General features: G+C 54.3%; 8 protein-coding genes across 8 annotated transcripts; 2 read left to right on the top strand and 6 right to left on the bottom strand.

Moving 5' to 3' along the window:
- Window positions 1-2: 2 nt before the first annotated feature.
- Window positions 3-2,552, bottom strand: BDV59DRAFT_170895 (uncharacterized protein). Its single transcript, XM_073688488.1, has 3 exons — window positions 2,170-2,552; window positions 543-2,108; window positions 3-482 (listed from the first exon to the last, which is right to left on the bottom strand). The coding sequence occupies exons 1-3, from the start codon at window positions 2,227-2,229 to the stop codon at window positions 147-149; spliced, it is 1,962 nt and encodes a 653-aa protein (XP_073551286.1). The 5' UTR covers window positions 2,230-2,552; the 3' UTR covers window positions 3-146.
- A 203-nt stretch (window positions 2,553-2,755) lies between these two features.
- Window positions 2,756-4,126, bottom strand: BDV59DRAFT_170893 (EI24 domain-containing protein). Its single transcript, XM_073688487.1, has 3 exons — window positions 3,923-4,126; window positions 3,287-3,864; window positions 2,756-3,231 (listed from the first exon to the last, which is right to left on the bottom strand). Exons 1-3 carry the CDS (start codon window positions 3,971-3,973, stop codon window positions 3,051-3,053), a joined length of 810 nt encoding a protein of 269 aa, XP_073551285.1. The 5' UTR covers window positions 3,974-4,126; the 3' UTR covers window positions 2,756-3,050.
- Window positions 4,127-4,413: 287 nt separating this feature from the next.
- BDV59DRAFT_108271 (haloacid dehalogenase, type II) lies at window positions 4,414-5,433 on the bottom strand. The gene has a single exon (XM_073686560.1). It carries the CDS (start codon window positions 5,270-5,272, stop codon window positions 4,499-4,501), a length of 774 nt encoding a protein of 257 aa, XP_073551284.1. The 5' UTR covers window positions 5,273-5,433; the 3' UTR covers window positions 4,414-4,498.
- Window positions 5,434-5,595: 162 nt separating this feature from the next.
- Window positions 5,596-6,545, top strand: BDV59DRAFT_198887 (HNH endonuclease; the record flags this gene model as incomplete). Its single annotated transcript, XM_073693243.1, has 3 exons — window positions 5,596-5,826; window positions 5,930-6,292; window positions 6,345-6,545. 3 exons carry the CDS (start codon window positions 5,596-5,598, stop codon window positions 6,543-6,545), a joined length of 795 nt encoding a protein of 264 aa, XP_073551283.1.
- A 165-nt stretch (window positions 6,546-6,710) lies between these two features.
- Window positions 6,711-10,137, bottom strand: BDV59DRAFT_108268 (translation initiation factor 2). Its single transcript, XM_073686559.1, has 2 exons — window positions 9,792-10,137; window positions 6,711-9,735 (listed from the first exon to the last, which is right to left on the bottom strand). Exons 1-2 carry the CDS (start codon window positions 9,813-9,815, stop codon window positions 6,877-6,879), a joined length of 2,883 nt encoding a protein of 960 aa, XP_073551282.1. The 5' UTR covers window positions 9,816-10,137; the 3' UTR covers window positions 6,711-6,876.
- BDV59DRAFT_170889 (putative mitochondrial carrier protein (Ymc1)) lies at window positions 9,884-11,508 on the top strand. The gene is made up of 5 exons (XM_073688486.1): window positions 9,884-10,260; window positions 10,328-10,339; window positions 10,391-10,527; window positions 10,584-11,212; window positions 11,269-11,508. Exons 1-5 carry the CDS (start codon window positions 10,155-10,157, stop codon window positions 11,297-11,299), a joined length of 915 nt encoding a protein of 304 aa, XP_073551281.1. The 5' UTR covers window positions 9,884-10,154; the 3' UTR covers window positions 11,300-11,508.
- Window positions 11,509-12,526, bottom strand: BDV59DRAFT_170886 (uncharacterized protein). Its single transcript, XM_073688485.1, has 5 exons — window positions 12,506-12,526; window positions 12,352-12,451; window positions 12,284-12,303; window positions 12,114-12,237; window positions 11,509-12,054 (listed from the first exon to the last, which is right to left on the bottom strand). Exons 2-5 carry the CDS (start codon window positions 12,372-12,374, stop codon window positions 11,529-11,531), a joined length of 693 nt encoding a protein of 230 aa, XP_073551280.1. The 5' UTR covers window positions 12,375-12,451; window positions 12,506-12,526; the 3' UTR covers window positions 11,509-11,528.
- A 45-nt stretch (window positions 12,527-12,571) lies between these two features.
- On the bottom strand, window positions 12,572-14,229 carry BDV59DRAFT_170884 (uncharacterized protein). Its single transcript, XM_073688484.1, has 9 exons — window positions 14,087-14,229; window positions 14,001-14,030; window positions 13,914-13,945; window positions 13,804-13,863; window positions 13,347-13,749; window positions 13,283-13,293; window positions 13,122-13,233; window positions 12,746-13,064; window positions 12,572-12,695 (listed from the first exon to the last, which is right to left on the bottom strand). The coding sequence occupies exons 1-7, from the start codon at window positions 14,141-14,143 to the stop codon at window positions 13,158-13,160; spliced, it is 669 nt and encodes a 222-aa protein (XP_073551279.1). The 5' UTR covers window positions 14,144-14,229; the 3' UTR covers window positions 12,572-12,695; window positions 12,746-13,064; window positions 13,122-13,157.
- Window positions 14,230-14,479: the final 250 nt, after the last annotated feature.

The following is a 14,479-nucleotide window of genomic DNA, read 5'->3' as shown; positions in this document are numbered from 1 at the left end:
AATGCATGCTATTTTGGTTCTTGTGGGTGATATTCAAGTCATAGGTTATTTATCCTTTAGTCCAGCTAATTGTAATCCACTGGAGATGTTCATATCTCATGCTAAGGTATCATATCATATGTGTATGGCAATATACAATGTACAGCTCATATTTCGGAGATCACACCACCCGCCTCTGCAAACCGCGCCTGGTACTCCTTGATACTCCCCCACTGTCGCAGCTCTTCGTTGTCGCGCTCTGGGTCACTGAGGTAGCTCATGGATCGTCCGTTGGCTGAGGGGCTTGCCTCAGGAGCGGGATGATTCGTGACTGCCACACCCTCCAGTCGGACGAGCGTATCGATAAATGCGTGGAGATAGGATTCGGCCTCGGTGACCGTGAGCGGTTGCGGGCCGGCCGTTAACGCCGGCGACTCAGGGGCCTCGGGGTTTGCGTGCGGGAGGTTGAGAAGGGTAGATGCCACCTGGCGGACTTTGGAGGACTGTAAAGTGGTCAGCGGCTCGCATGGAGTTGACTGGTGGGAGTCAAGAAGAGAACGTACAAAGCTGGCCCCGTTGGGTTCCATGTTGATCTGGTTGATGGACCGCAAGAGCACGAAGAGATCGCGAATGACGAGTCGGCGCTCTTCGGCCATCATTTTACTGATATAATCGAACGGATCGTCTAAATCGGCGGTGGTAGGTTCGGATTTGGGTTGGATGGTGGACGTGCTGCTGGGCATAGGATGCTCGGACTTCTGCTGATACCGCTTCCATATACCGTATAGCGCCCAGTATTTCTCTGCCAGGTATGACCGCGTGCCAAGTTGGCTGGCGTATATGTTGGCCTTCTGGATCTCATACTGGACGAATCGCCGCTCGTCGTCGGTCTGGTCTTCCATGATAAACCCCGCCCCAGAAGGGCGCGGTTCCCCGCCGACGGACGACGGCGGCGTGGATTGGAGCGAGTACTCTCTGGGAACCCCGGACAAGGCGGTTTTCGCATTCTGGAGACTCTCCCACAGACTCGTCCGTTGGCGTTCCCAGTTGAGGAGCTGGCCGCTCCCGAAAGCGAGTTCCCAGGCGGATAGCGCATTGTAGCAGCTGTACACGCGAACGTTGAGGTTGAATCCCACCATGAGGGAGACTTTTCCCGCGGGTTGGGGCTCAACGTGGGTCGGGAAAATATACTCGTCGTCCACCTCCAATGGCAATGGCGGGTAGGGGTCCGTTGGCGTGTCCGGGGGAACATGGAAGGTGGTGTCGTTGGATCCCATCTGTTGTATGGTTCGGTACCCGACGAGCGTGGTGTAGAACAATCGCCGACCAAGTTCCTGCTCGATCAGGTCGAGATGTCCATCTCCTAACCCGCTAAAGCGATCCTGCGAGATGCGCGAAGAGCAGGATTCGGGGCTGGTGGGGTCCGAGAAGGGGGGGCGGCTCCAAGGACGGCAGAGATCATAGACATGGAGCAATGTGAAACACTCCGCGAAGTAGGCGCGACATCGGCGAAAGTTGTACATGTAGCCAGAACAAAGGGCGAGAAAGTAGCTGATTGCTGCATCGTAGACCGTCGCGTTCCGGTCGAGATAGCCGATACCCCGAGCATGGACGGCGACATCGCAGCATCTCTTCACCAGCGCCATGGAATGGGGAAATGCTGTCTTTTGGTCTTCAGACCGTAGGTGCAGTCTGGGTCTCCGGGGAAAGGAAGTCACCAAGGCCCCGATCATGGAGGCAGCGAGGGCCAAGAAAGTGCGGTTGGTGACATCTTCGCGTTGCTCAAAGGCGGCGCGGAATGTGGGCTCATGAGGCACTGGGATCAGAGGATGGATGTACGTGAAGTAGTCATCGATTAAGAGCCGAATGATGGATAGGGGGCATATGGACTCAAGCGATAATGGAGCCGATGTGGAAGTTAGGCCGTTCCCACCGCTGGGGGCTGGAGGGGCCGGGGTTGGGGACGTCTGATCCGAGGGAGTCGGGGAGCCTGGGGAGGCTCCTAGCTTCTGCTTTTTGATCGCCTCCGCATGGCGATTAGGAGGACCGCGTCGGCGACTCGGTCTTTCATATGTACAGGGGATATCCAAGCTCGCGCACGACCGGCAGGGTGGTCCGCTTATGTCACACTGGAAAGTCGCAAGCCCGGTCAGTAAGAGACCGTGCGATGAAAGAAGCACGGAAACATACTTTCACCTTGCGGATACTACAGGCATCGCAAGCCTTCCGTAGCCTGGTTCTTTGGTCCATGTGCAGAGAAGTGACGGAGTAAACGTTTCCATGCTTCGGGTTGCATATGGGAGGCCAAAGGCATGAATGGCACTATGCACGCATTCTCCGTGAAGTCCGAATGTGGGATGATTCGAGGGGAACCGCGCAGTACTAGTAATGCCGAGACGTCGGGAGGTATCCGAAGTAGTAGATGCGACGGTGGCCGTGTCTAGGGCGGTGCAATACGGCATAGGAAGGCCCGGGAGATCGACAATGAAGAGAATCTGGATGATCAGGGAAGGGTGTACAGCGATGGAGGGAAGAGTGTCGACGGTTCCCCGTGGTCAATGGATCGTCCGAAGCTCGACACGAGGAGTGGAAGTAACAGACGATGTGGGGAGAAAGCGGGTGCCCGAAGGGGACTAGCCCCGGACATCACGTGCACTACGTCATCTCCACAGTCGGAGCAGCCTCGCGGGCCAATCAGCGGTGGCCGTTCCGCTGCAGAATGGAACCCATGTGGCGCTCGACGGGGTTTCTACAGGCCGATTGGGGAGGAAGACAATCAGGAAAGCGTTATTAGAGTTAGTTATCCACTAAGCTAGTCAATCTGATTCAGGGGCCCAATCCGAACGGGCCTCCGCGAGTATCTGTCCCCAGCGCACCACTCTGCCACACACACGACCGCACAGGCGTGCCAGGCTCAACAAAACCAAACCCTGAAAAGGGGTGCATAGGTGGAGTCAGATCCCCTCCAGGGGAAGGTCAAAAAACGAAGAAGAGCCCAGGCAGAGATCACGCCTGTGGGCGGACCGAGTCCAAGAGAACAAGCCAAGTAAGGGTATCGGAATCATATCACATCAGATCGTACTGCCATCATTATCGTCGTGGAATTCACCAATTCGGTCGGGCATGGTCTCCACGAGACCGCGCTTGGTTTCAATATCCACCGCCCAAAGTGCGGAGCCCACCGCTGTCGACATGAGGAAGAACATGGACAATGGGGGAATCAATTGCAGAATGAGGGCCACCGTTCCGAATCTAGAGCGCCGAGGATTAGTCAATGGGTGGATCTCTGGACCTGGTGGAAACATACGTAGTGTATTGCAACTGCCGGCGGCGGATGCTTTGCTTCCGCTGCTGTTTCGAAAAATCCAACAATTGGAAATATCGCCAGTGATGGAAGGGTCCCGCGCGGTACCCTGTGAGCACGAGGAACATGGGCGTGCCGGCCACCGGGATGAAGTTTAGAGGGAGGAGGAGGATGAACTCCACTATCTGTCGCAGAGAAAACGGGGCATAGACCGCACTGTGAGTAGGCTTGCCCAGCCGCTTGACCACATCGTCACCTTGAGGGTACAAAACCCTGGACGTGGTGACGAGTTCCCCATGACCCTCGTTCACGAGGACGGCATCGAAGATATCCACCAGTGTTTCGTCCACGAAGAACGCTTCAAAGAGGGCGGCCACGATCGCGGCGCCTTCACCCAGAACCAAAAAGGCCCCGTTCACCCACGCTCCAGCGCCTTGGAAGATGGCGAGGAAGGCGACCTGCGGGAGATATGCGAACAGGAAGAGGATGACGTAGATGAAGGTGGACAGCAAGACAATGGGGATGAGACGAGTCTTGAACAGAGGCCAGAGGAACCGATGCGAGGCGAAATAGTATATACCCTTCAGGAAGTCAGCATAACTGCGAGAGAAGTGCGAATAGGCAGCAGGGATTCCAGACCTTGAACGGATACAACCACGCAGCTTTGCTACAATCCCAGGCTCTTGGCATCACGGCGGAGAGACAACGGAGGAAGCAGAACAAGACATGAATCCAAGCCCAGACAGTCTAGGATATGGAGGGCCGGCGGGGAGTTGGTTAACATCCAAGGGATGACAGTGTGATGCAACTGCACGCGAGCGGAATGTACGACGCCGCATGGACGAGTGGGAATTACTGCCCGGACTAAACCGGTTTCCGCCTTATCGATAAGCGGGCGGTCAAGCGATCCCGTATAAAATCCGAGTTTTTCTTCGCTTCCTCCTCCTCTTTTCTTCTTCCATATCAAACTGATCACACCTTCTTATTCACTCTGGATTCCAACTACCCCATGGATATTTGGAGGGGAAATAGAAGGTTAGAATAGCGCCTGCTGCCTTACCCCAAATTCTTCTTTCCTCTGGCGTGGAGTGTTTGGAAATATTTACAGCGTACATTTTGCTTTCTCTATCCGCATGGCGTTGGTTGTGCGAGGACGATTGCAATGGAGTACCCCAAGTAGAGAGACATCTTGTTAGATCCCGCAGACGAAGGACACTATGCCGTTGCCTGGCCTTGGACCACCCCGGCGACCTCTTCTAGCTGGTGTACGACAGCGGTCGGTTGCAGACTGGGCATCGCTTGATCCTTCCATCCTGCTCGGGCCCTGTCGACCCAGATCGCCTTCAAGCCCACCTCCAACGCCCCGATCACGTCGAAAGGATTGCCACTGACCAGCCAGATGTCGCTGAGCTCGGTCGGTCCCTTTCCCACCCGTTGGGCCAAGTATTCGTAGACCTCGCGCGCCGGCTTGAACTTCCGGATATCGTCCACGGTGATGACATCCTGGAAGACCGATCTGTGGCGGGAGAGAACCACCGACCGAGCGATGGAGTTGTCCAGCATTTCGGCGGTGCCGTTGGAAAAGATCACGGGGGCGACGTTTGGGATTTGGGCTATCCGCTCCAACGCGGGCTCCACGTCGTGGAATGTCGCGAGGCTGTCATAGGCACGGAGCAGCCGGTCTATCTCGTCTGTCTTGAGGCGCGACTCTGTGTCGCCGAGTGCATGCACCAGCGCATTCTTCGTCACCTCCCGGAAGGACTGGTAGCATCCTGTCTCGGTTAGTCGGAGGAAGGCGTCTGGGGCAGGAATGTTCGAACCCATAGTGACCAGTCTCCATGTGTATTCCAGCTGATAGCGCCGCCACAGCTGCGCAATCAGTCGGGATTTATCCCGATCAAAGTGTATCTCCAGCTCGGAGGAGATGGACTCGTACGAGAGGAGGGTGCCGTAGATATCAAAGGCAATCACCGTGCATTTGGTGGCCATGGCGAATCTTCAGTTGGTTGACGCAATGTTGAGTAGGGGAAGAAGTGACCGCCGCAACGCCTCGGAAATACAGCGCGGGGGGAATGCGGAGTCGAAAGGAGGCCTTGATCGCCGCATTGTTCGGAGGGGAATAACCCTGAATCATGTTTCTCCCGCCCAATCTTCTAATCTTTCTTCTGTGACCTACAATATGTGTTATCTAAGTCATACCATCGCAGCTTCTGGTATACTCCAAATGGCACGCGCTAGGCCCGATCCAGTAATCTTCGTCATGAAACCAAATCCCCGCCAAACACACTCCGTACACCATCCTTCCAACCACCATGACCTCCGAGACCAACTACCAAGTCTTCCGCGAATGTCTCTCAAGCGCCATTGTCGAGAGATCCAACCCCCATCGCCCTAGCAAGTCGACCAAGCGACGAGCGCAAAAATCCCGACGCAGCACGAAGACCACCGACTCGCCGCCGCCCCAGCCAGCCACAAACCACACAACAGATTCTACCTCTCTCCCCTCGACCGTCGATCCCGAGGAGATCGCAGACTTCATTGATGTATGGAACGCGAACCCATCTCCCCGGCACATCGGTCCGCACTGCACCGCATCGAACGGTATAAAGATCTCCGCTAACAGCTTCATCACCCGCGGACAAACAGTTCCTCGCCTCGGAAATCTTCACCTCCTTCCCCTCCGACCTTCAAACCCTCACCTACTCCGCCCTCCAACACGATCCCTCACTCGAAGATCAATACGCGACGCCCCTCCCCCGCACCACCCTCGACGCCCTCACCACCACCCTCCCCGTCTCCGTCCCCGAATCCCTCGCGGTCTACGGCCTCCTCCCTGACGCAGCAGACACCCCCGAGTTCCTGAATCCCGTGCTGTCCGAGTATATCGCCGGGGTGACAAAACCACCGCCGGTGTGGGCGACCACCCGCACCGACGCTTGCGAGATCTGCGAGCGCGACTGGATCCCGCTCTCGTACCATCATCTCATCCCGCGCGGCGTGCACGCCAAGGTGCTCAAGAAGGGCTGGCATGACGAGTGGATGCTAAGCCGCGCACGCCAAGGTGCTCAAGAAGGGCTGGCATGACGAGTGGATGCTGAATAGCGTGGCGTGGCTGTGTCGCGCGTGCCATAGCTTTGTACATCGCATGGCGACGAACGAGGAGTTGGCGCGCGAGTGGTACACCGTCGACCGCATCTTGGAGCGCCAGGACGTGCAGGACTGGGCGAAGTGGGTGGGAAGAGTCAGATGGAAGGCTCAATAGATGAGTTGGTCATATCAACTTGGTTATTATTTTCAGCGTAGGCATATTCGACACATAGTCTATATTGTACATAAGATCTATGGGACCTTGCGTGCACCCAGGCGGAACCGCAATCCCAGCGCTTTTGCTGCAACGCCCTGCAGTATCATACACCATCCAAACCCAGAAGTAGTAATATAACAATACAGTAACCAAAGTTACAAGAAATAAGGGGGAGATCACAGATATCTCTTCTCGTGAATCTCCTCGTAGCACTGGATGTGGTCACCGACGGCGAAGCCGGTCCAGTCTTCGAAAGCGATACCACACTCGGTGTCTTTGCGCATTTCGGTCACGTCTTTCTTGACGTTCTTGAGGGAAGACATCGAGCCTGCTCAGTTCCAGTCAGTCGGTGTGGATGTATGACAGTGCCTGGGAACTTACCATCGAAAATCGTCTCCTGTCCCCTCAAAACCCGAACCTTCTTAGTCCGGTTGATCACTCCGTTGCGGACCCTACACCCGGCGATAGACGTCTTCTCTCTGCCTTTGAGTGTGATCTCGAAGATCTGGCCGACTTCCGCCTCGCCAGTGACACGTTGAGAAACCGTGGGGGCCAAATGCTCACTCAAAGCTGCTTTGACGTCGTCAATGAGCTTATAGATAATGTTGTGGTCCATGATCTTGACCCCCCGGTTTTCGGCCATGCGGTGCATGGCAGGGTCAATGGGCATGTTGAACGAGATGAGATGGCCGTTAGCCGTGGCCGCATGCTCAATGTCAAACTCACCCACAGGACCGACACCAGACCGGAGCACATTCGCGAAGACTTCGTTGTTGCCGATTGCGGTAACGGAGTTCAGAACGGCTTCCGCTGAGCCGCCCACGTCGGCTTTGATAATGAAATGGATCGGCTTAGGTCCCGATGTGTCCTGTGCAGCATCGACTGTCTGGCTATCTTCCGAACCATCTTCCTGCCGACGCTTCTCGAGCACCTCACGACGAGCTTCATTGATAGCGGCCGCATCTTGGCCCAATTTCTGAGTCTCGGATTTCTCCAAACGGTACTCCACGACCTCCTTCGCTTGCTGTTCATCAACAGCCTGCAGGATCTCCGATCCAGCCGAGGGTTGCTCCCTCCAACCGTCGATCTCAACTGGCATCCCCGGAGTGGCCTCGTCAACAGCAACTCCGGCTTCATTGCGGAGTGTGCGGATCCGTGCCCACGTGGTGCCCGCCACAACGATATCACCTGGTCGCAGCGTGCCCCGACGGACGAGGGCCGTCGCCACGCGGCCGTAACTCTTCGTGGTGCCTTCAATAACCCAACCTTCAGCGGAACCGCCGGTGTCTGCCCGATGGTCGAGAATCTCTGATAGAGTGACGATTGCTTCCTCCAGCTCCAACATGCCTTGGCCCGTTTTACCACTGACCCCGATTGCCTGAACATCACCCCCATAGTCCTCAACATGTACACCATGAACGGACAGGTCCTGCTTGACCTTTTCAAGGTTGACATTCTCCTTGTCAACTTTGCTGATGGCGACGATTATGGGCACGTTGGCCCCAGTCGCATGCTTGATAGCTTCTATCGTCTGAGGTTTGACACTGTCGTCTGCTGCCACGACGAGGACGACAATATCAGTGACATCAGCGCCCCGACGACGCATCTCCAGGAATGCAGAGTGGCCCGGCGTATCCAAGAAGGTTATTGTTTTTCCCGAAGGCATTGCAACCGAGAATGCGCCAATATGCTGCGTAATACCCCCATGCTCTGATGCAGCGACGGATGACTCTCGCAGCCAATCCAATATCGTGGTCTTGCCATGATCAACGTGTCCCATGATGGTCACCACCGGGGGGCGCGGCGGGAAGATGGACTTGTCTTCCGGCTCAGGAGCGGGTTTCAGGTCATCCGCGCCAGTCTCGAAGATGGGCTCGAAGTTAAACTCTGTCACGACTAAGCCGGCGGTCTCTGCGTCGAGAATATGATTGTACGTGACATCCTCGAATCCCATCTCCTCCATACGCTGAACGAATTGTGCGGGACGCACGCCTATCACATCGGCAAGGTTGCTGACACTGATAAATTCGGGAAGATACAACGGGATAGGAGCGGTGTCCACCTCTACCTCCTTCCGCCGGGCCTTGTCTTTCTTCTGTCGTTTCCGCTCCTCGCGACGACGGCGACGCTCCTCGGCCTCTTCATCTTCTTCTTCCACTTCTTCATTCCGTCGACGGCTTTCCCGACGCTTCGACAACTTCTTCTGCTGGGCCGTCTCTTCGGATAGCTTCATCGCATCGAGGGAGGACGAGTCCCAGGTCCACGGGTCGGCAGCCTCTTCGGTCTGTTTGCCTTTCTTCGGATGCTGGTGTAGGCGACGGCGTTTTTCAGCCTCTTCAGCCTCGACTTGTTCGGCCTCCGCTTCTACATCATAGACGATGCGCGGACCCGCGTATTGTCCTTTGCTTGCCATATGTTGTCGAAGGGCATTGTCCCTTCGACTCAGCCCAGAGGATCCAGCGGAATCATCCTGCCACTCCGAGAGCATCGTTTTCCCCAGTTTGCGGATCTTGATCGTTTCTTCCGCATGTTGAGGGTTGTGGTGTCGACCCTCGTGCTTCTTATGTGACCGCCTCGGCGGCGGCGGCGGCGAATTCAAATCCGGCCGAACAGCTCTGCAGCACGGGCATATCTTATGCTTGCCGAAACAATGGTACTGGCAATCTGGACATATCCAATCCCTGTTTCGCAGATGCGTGGGCACCTTGTTCGTGCTCAACTCGAACTTCTTATCAGGCTGGAGGGATTGGCTTTCCTTGTCGCGCAACGGATGGGAGGAAGGAAGATGGTACTTCTGCTGTGTTCGCACGGGTGCGTTCTGTCCACGCGAATCGGACCTCGATATGGGTTTGGAGCTTTCGCTGGGGTTCTTTGCTACCAAGGCGTCCCGTAAGGCCTGTTCCGCAGGGCTCAACGCTGCGGGTTTCTGCGCCAACTTGCTCCCCCATCGAGCGCCAAATTTAGGCTTGGTCGTCGAACGCGAGTCGGGCGCGTCCGAGGCATTGGCATCCGGCGACGTTTCGGAAGAGTTAAAGGTGACGAGGGACGTACGGAAGCTCCGCCGAGGGAGATGCGTACTTAGGACCGGAGAAAAAGCTGCTGGTCGGGGTCTGACAGCATAAGATTCGACCCCATGACGGCGGGATAGCTGTGCGGAGAGACGAAGGTTAGCGATGAATTGGAAGAAGACAATCACAGGCTTACCTCCAGGATGGCCCGCCGGTGCATAATGGGGCAAGACGACTGGGGATGGGGAAAGTAGTCGAGAAGTCGCTCACTCGCTCTGCGACTGCCGTTCCGCCCGTTTCCCTAAGGGAAACTGGCGCGGCCTCAGGCACCTCCGGGGGAAGTTTCCCGCCGACTCACGTGAGCTCGGCCCCTCCGGCGAATCGGAGGCCGCCATGGCCTCTTGCGTGCTTCGATAAGCCCTCCGCGGTCTTTCTTTTCCTCCTTTCCCTCTCCCCATATCTTATATTGCCCGATTGCTTCTGCATTGACGCCGTTTGGGCCTGTTGTCTCTTTCTGCTTTTTGGTTGCTTGCGTCCCGTGCCCCTATCGTCGCTGACCATGGAATCGGAGGCTTTTGAAGATTTGGAGAAGGGTGGTGGAGCCCTGCGTACCGTCAAGGATTTGGCCGCGGGTGCGGCTGGTGGTATCGCACAGGTCCTGTTGGGTGAGTGATGGGAATATGATTGATCGAAATTTGCTCTATATACAGGGAAATACTGACAGCCTCTCAGGACAGCCTTTTGGTATGTAAAATCATATCGTTAAAATAAGCTCTCGTCTCTAACAGCAGGCAGATATTGTCAAGGTGCGGTTGCAAACAACCACTCAGTACTCTAGCGCGCTCGACTGCGCGGGCAAGATTCTCAAGAATGAGGGTCCCTTTGCCTTCTACAAGGGTACCTTGACCCCATTGATTGGAATCGGTGCTTGTGTACGTTATTCTCCGTGCCGGGATGTATCTCCAATCGACATACTAATCTCCTCCAGGTCAGTGTTCAATTCGGCGCTTTCCACGAGGCCCGGAGACGTCTTGAGGAGTTGAACAAGAAGAAGTATGCCGACGGCAGCCTTTCTTACGGCCAGTACTACATGGCCGGAAGTTTCGCTGGTCTCACCAACTCCGTCCTCTCGGGACCCATTGAGCACGTCCGTATCCGTCTGCAGACGCAGCCGCACGGTGCGAACCGGCTGTACAACGGCCCCATCGACTGCATCCGCAAGCTCTCCGCCCACGATGGTGTGCTGAAGGGAGTCTACCGCGGCCAGAATGTCACCTACTTCCGTGAGGCTCAGGCCTATGGTATGTGGTTCTTGACCTTCGAGTACTTGATGAACCAGGACGCCAAGCGCAACAACATCAAGCGTGAGGACATCTCCAGCGTGAAGGTTGCCACCTACGGTGGTCTGGCCGGTGAGGCCCTCTGGCTGAGCAGCTACCCCTTCGACGTGGTCAAGAGTAAGATGCAGTGTGACGGCTTTGGCGCCCAGCAACAGTTCAAGAGCATGACCGACTGCTTCAAGAAGACCTATGCGGCTGAGGGTCTCGGTGGCTTCTGGAAGGGACTTGGCCCTACCCTTCTGAGAGCTATGCCTGTGTCGGCAGGCACCTTCGTTGTGTACGTTTGACTACCTTGACCGTTCTGCATTGTACAGCGGCTAACTTCTCTCCTAGTGTTGAACTTGCCATGAAGGCTTTGGGTTAGGCATCCTGTCAGGGCTATTTGGGCTGGTTTCCATTTGGTTTGTTGTTTGATATCCATCTCGTTCGTATTCAACAAGGATGAGGGAAAAGTTCTAGACGGCATTGATTGTGTCAACGTTTTATTTTGCACCCTTAGAAGACTCCATTTTTATTGGGTATGAGTGATTATATGAATTGGGCTACAGATCCCTTCTATGTTTATTTCCCCCAAAGCTCTCCTTTGGCATGGCTCAAACCGCCAGCGAGTAGTCTCCAAAGAAGTCCTGCCACGCCGTAGGGAAGTAAAACAGATTGAGCCCTGGGAAATCCCACTCGGTGACAAACTGCTCCGGCACAAACGACTGCAGATCTGTCTGGGCATCAAAAAGCTCCCAAAACGGACCCGATACCTCCTCGTCAGCGCCGATTTCATTCTCCTGCAGGGTCCTTCCATACTTCTCTACGCTGAGTCTGAGGATATGCAGGTAGACGTTTCCGTTGCTGGTAGTGTCGCTGTTGGAACCACTTTTGGTCAGCTCATCCAGTAAGCGAGTCCCATGTTCGAGAAGCTCCTGGTGCTCTTCCCTTTGCTCCGGCATCAGTCGCGAAAGCTTAAGAAGTAGTAAGAAGCAAAAGGCGCATTTGGCCCAGACAAAGTCCATGGCGTATTTGAGCTTGGCGAGATAGAAGTCCGGTTCCACGCTGATGAGGCGGAGGTGCTGGCGGGCGCTGGCTTTTGCCATGATGAGGATGTTTCGCTCTACAGCGGACATGGCGCTTTGGATTTGACCGGGTGTCAGTATGGCTGGCTTCAAGGCTGGAACATCTGGGCTCACGCTATATTTTCGACCCCCATGGATCGCAGTGCTTTGCAGTAGAGCATCATCTCCGACCAGCACTTTTGCACTCGCAGCGCAGCCAGCAAAGAGGGACGTTCTTCGGCGGCAGAGGCGGAATTCTCTGAAGCGTTGTAAGTAGCGTTCATTTGGAAAAAGTGGTTGCGTACCGATTATGCGAAGCCAGTCACTATTAAATTTGTCAGATCGTTCATCGCTAAAATCGTTGGCGTCTTACTCGAACCACAGGTCAAGGTCCATCTTTGCCTCGTGCACAAAATCAGTTACATCAGACCGGTTGGGAGAGTCTTTTACACCGAGCGACTCATTAATATTAACTATACCGATCAGATTGGGGTTAATCCACAGTATGTATGTGTTAACTGTCTTACCTCTGATGATATTCAACTTCATTCATATTAGCTGAAGTCCATGGAAGTATAGGGATCTGGACGCACCTCCACCTGTGAGAAAAGTCTCAGGTCCAACACAGTAGACGAAGGATGATGTAGCAACAGTCGACATCGACGTGCATTTCCCACCATCCGGACACCAGGAGGTTTTCCCCCATCAACACGAAAACTAACAGCATTATCAGCTTCATCCAGAGTCTGAGATATAGGGTGGAGTACATATGCTCTAACACCAACAAGCCAAACCATACTCGTGACTTTCTCATCAGTGTCGGCTCCTCCTCCCTGGTGGCAGGAACATCCGACGTCTCAATCTCTTTCAAAGCCAAGCGTTGTGTTAATTCTTCAAATGCCTCATCCAAGCCTAGATCAAGGGCCATTCGTGTGGCAAACGATAGAAGGAGAGAACGCTCTGCCGAATAACACGCGACCACAAGAAGGGCCTGTATGGATTCCAAACAGTTTAGTCTCTCATTTTGGATGACAACATTGATCCACTTCTTCAACTCGGAGTGTAAGATATCGGCCTTTGGGTGTTCTAGTGACCTGTTTAGAGCTGCATCGATAGATCTCGGCTGAGAACGGACTTGCGTACTTGTTTCTACTCGAGACCCAATCGTGCATATAGCATTTAATAAGATGCTGCTGCGAGCACGCACAGACTGAAATGTGTCATATCCAGGGTCGAATATGGGAATGTACCTATCCTAAAATGCGGTCTCAGAGTCCGCCGGTAGAAAGCCACGAGGTACTTACGCAACCCTGAAAGAACCTGATACGCCATTAGTTCTGGTTCGTGGTGATGCAACATATATCGGACATACGTTCTGAAACAGGACATGGCATACTCCATCGTCATCAGGCCTTCTGTAATGAAGTCCGATATAGGGTCGCATCTGACCTCGAAGCCAGAACGCTTCCGCTTCCCTGAACGCGCGGATTTGTTTTCGGATAGGTTATTCTGGGACAATAAATTCCTCTGAGAGCCAGCTAGCTCAACTGAAGCTGGACCGAGATACGCAGGTATACCCGGGGGTGCTGATACCATCTGTCCCGGTGACGGCACGGAACAGGGCTGCTGTACAGGAAGGGAGAGCGGGGACGGTGCCAAAGCTGGTCCTAGGGAATCGACGTTTGTCTGAGTATTGAGACGAAGAAGGCCGTTTAAATCGTCTAATTGCTCGCGAAGTTGTCGGACTTCAGACTCGACGCTTTCAAACCTTCTACGGGTCCGATCAGAGGTAAGGTGTCAGAAGACCAGTGGAACGATGACATACTCTGTTGTTGCATCCTTTGGAATTTCAAAGAATACACATCTTCTCTTGAGCTTTTCGCATCTACTTGATCGTTAGTGGGGTATACGCTATAGGACGCAACAAGCCCAGACCTTGTGCAGGGGCGTTTGCCATCGCATTTCACCTAGTGCCAGGCAGTGTGAGTGAAATTGGATAGTTTGTCTTAGATTAAGTAGTACCTTTGACTGTCGACAAGAAGCGCATGCTTTCTATCTCGTTTGGTGGACTTAGTGGTTAGCTCTTCCCGATTTGGGAGAGGGCATACCGGGATGCGTTTCCTCCAGGTAGGGGGCGCCACGACACACGAGTCGTCTGATTCCATTGTGCGATAAATGAGAGAGAATTGATCTATGAAAGCTTCCAAGTAATATGCCTCTCGTTGAGGCTTCTAGGTGAGATTGCTCAGTGCCGCCCTGGAGGAGATGAAAAATGCGGGGATTGTCGGAGTATCGCCGATTAGGAGAAACCGGCCATACGCTTCTACGGACTGCGCATAACTTGTGCCACCGACAATTATGAAATCAATCGATACAGTGGGATTTTATATTTGAAATGAGAATCAAAGACTTCCCGAAACTGTTACTGTTGGAGTACTGGTCTATCACGAACTAAAGTACCGAGGTTGATGAATTGGAGACTAGTGGGATACATTACTGCA

This window comes from Aspergillus ambiguus (assembly GCF_047715705.1).
Source record: "Aspergillus ambiguus strain CBS 117.58 unplaced genomic scaffold BDV59scaffold_4, whole genome shotgun sequence".
Taxonomy (NCBI): Eukaryota; Fungi; Ascomycota; class Eurotiomycetes; order Eurotiales; family Aspergillaceae; genus Aspergillus; species Aspergillus ambiguus.
This window is presented reverse-complemented; position numbering and strand designations above follow the sequence as displayed.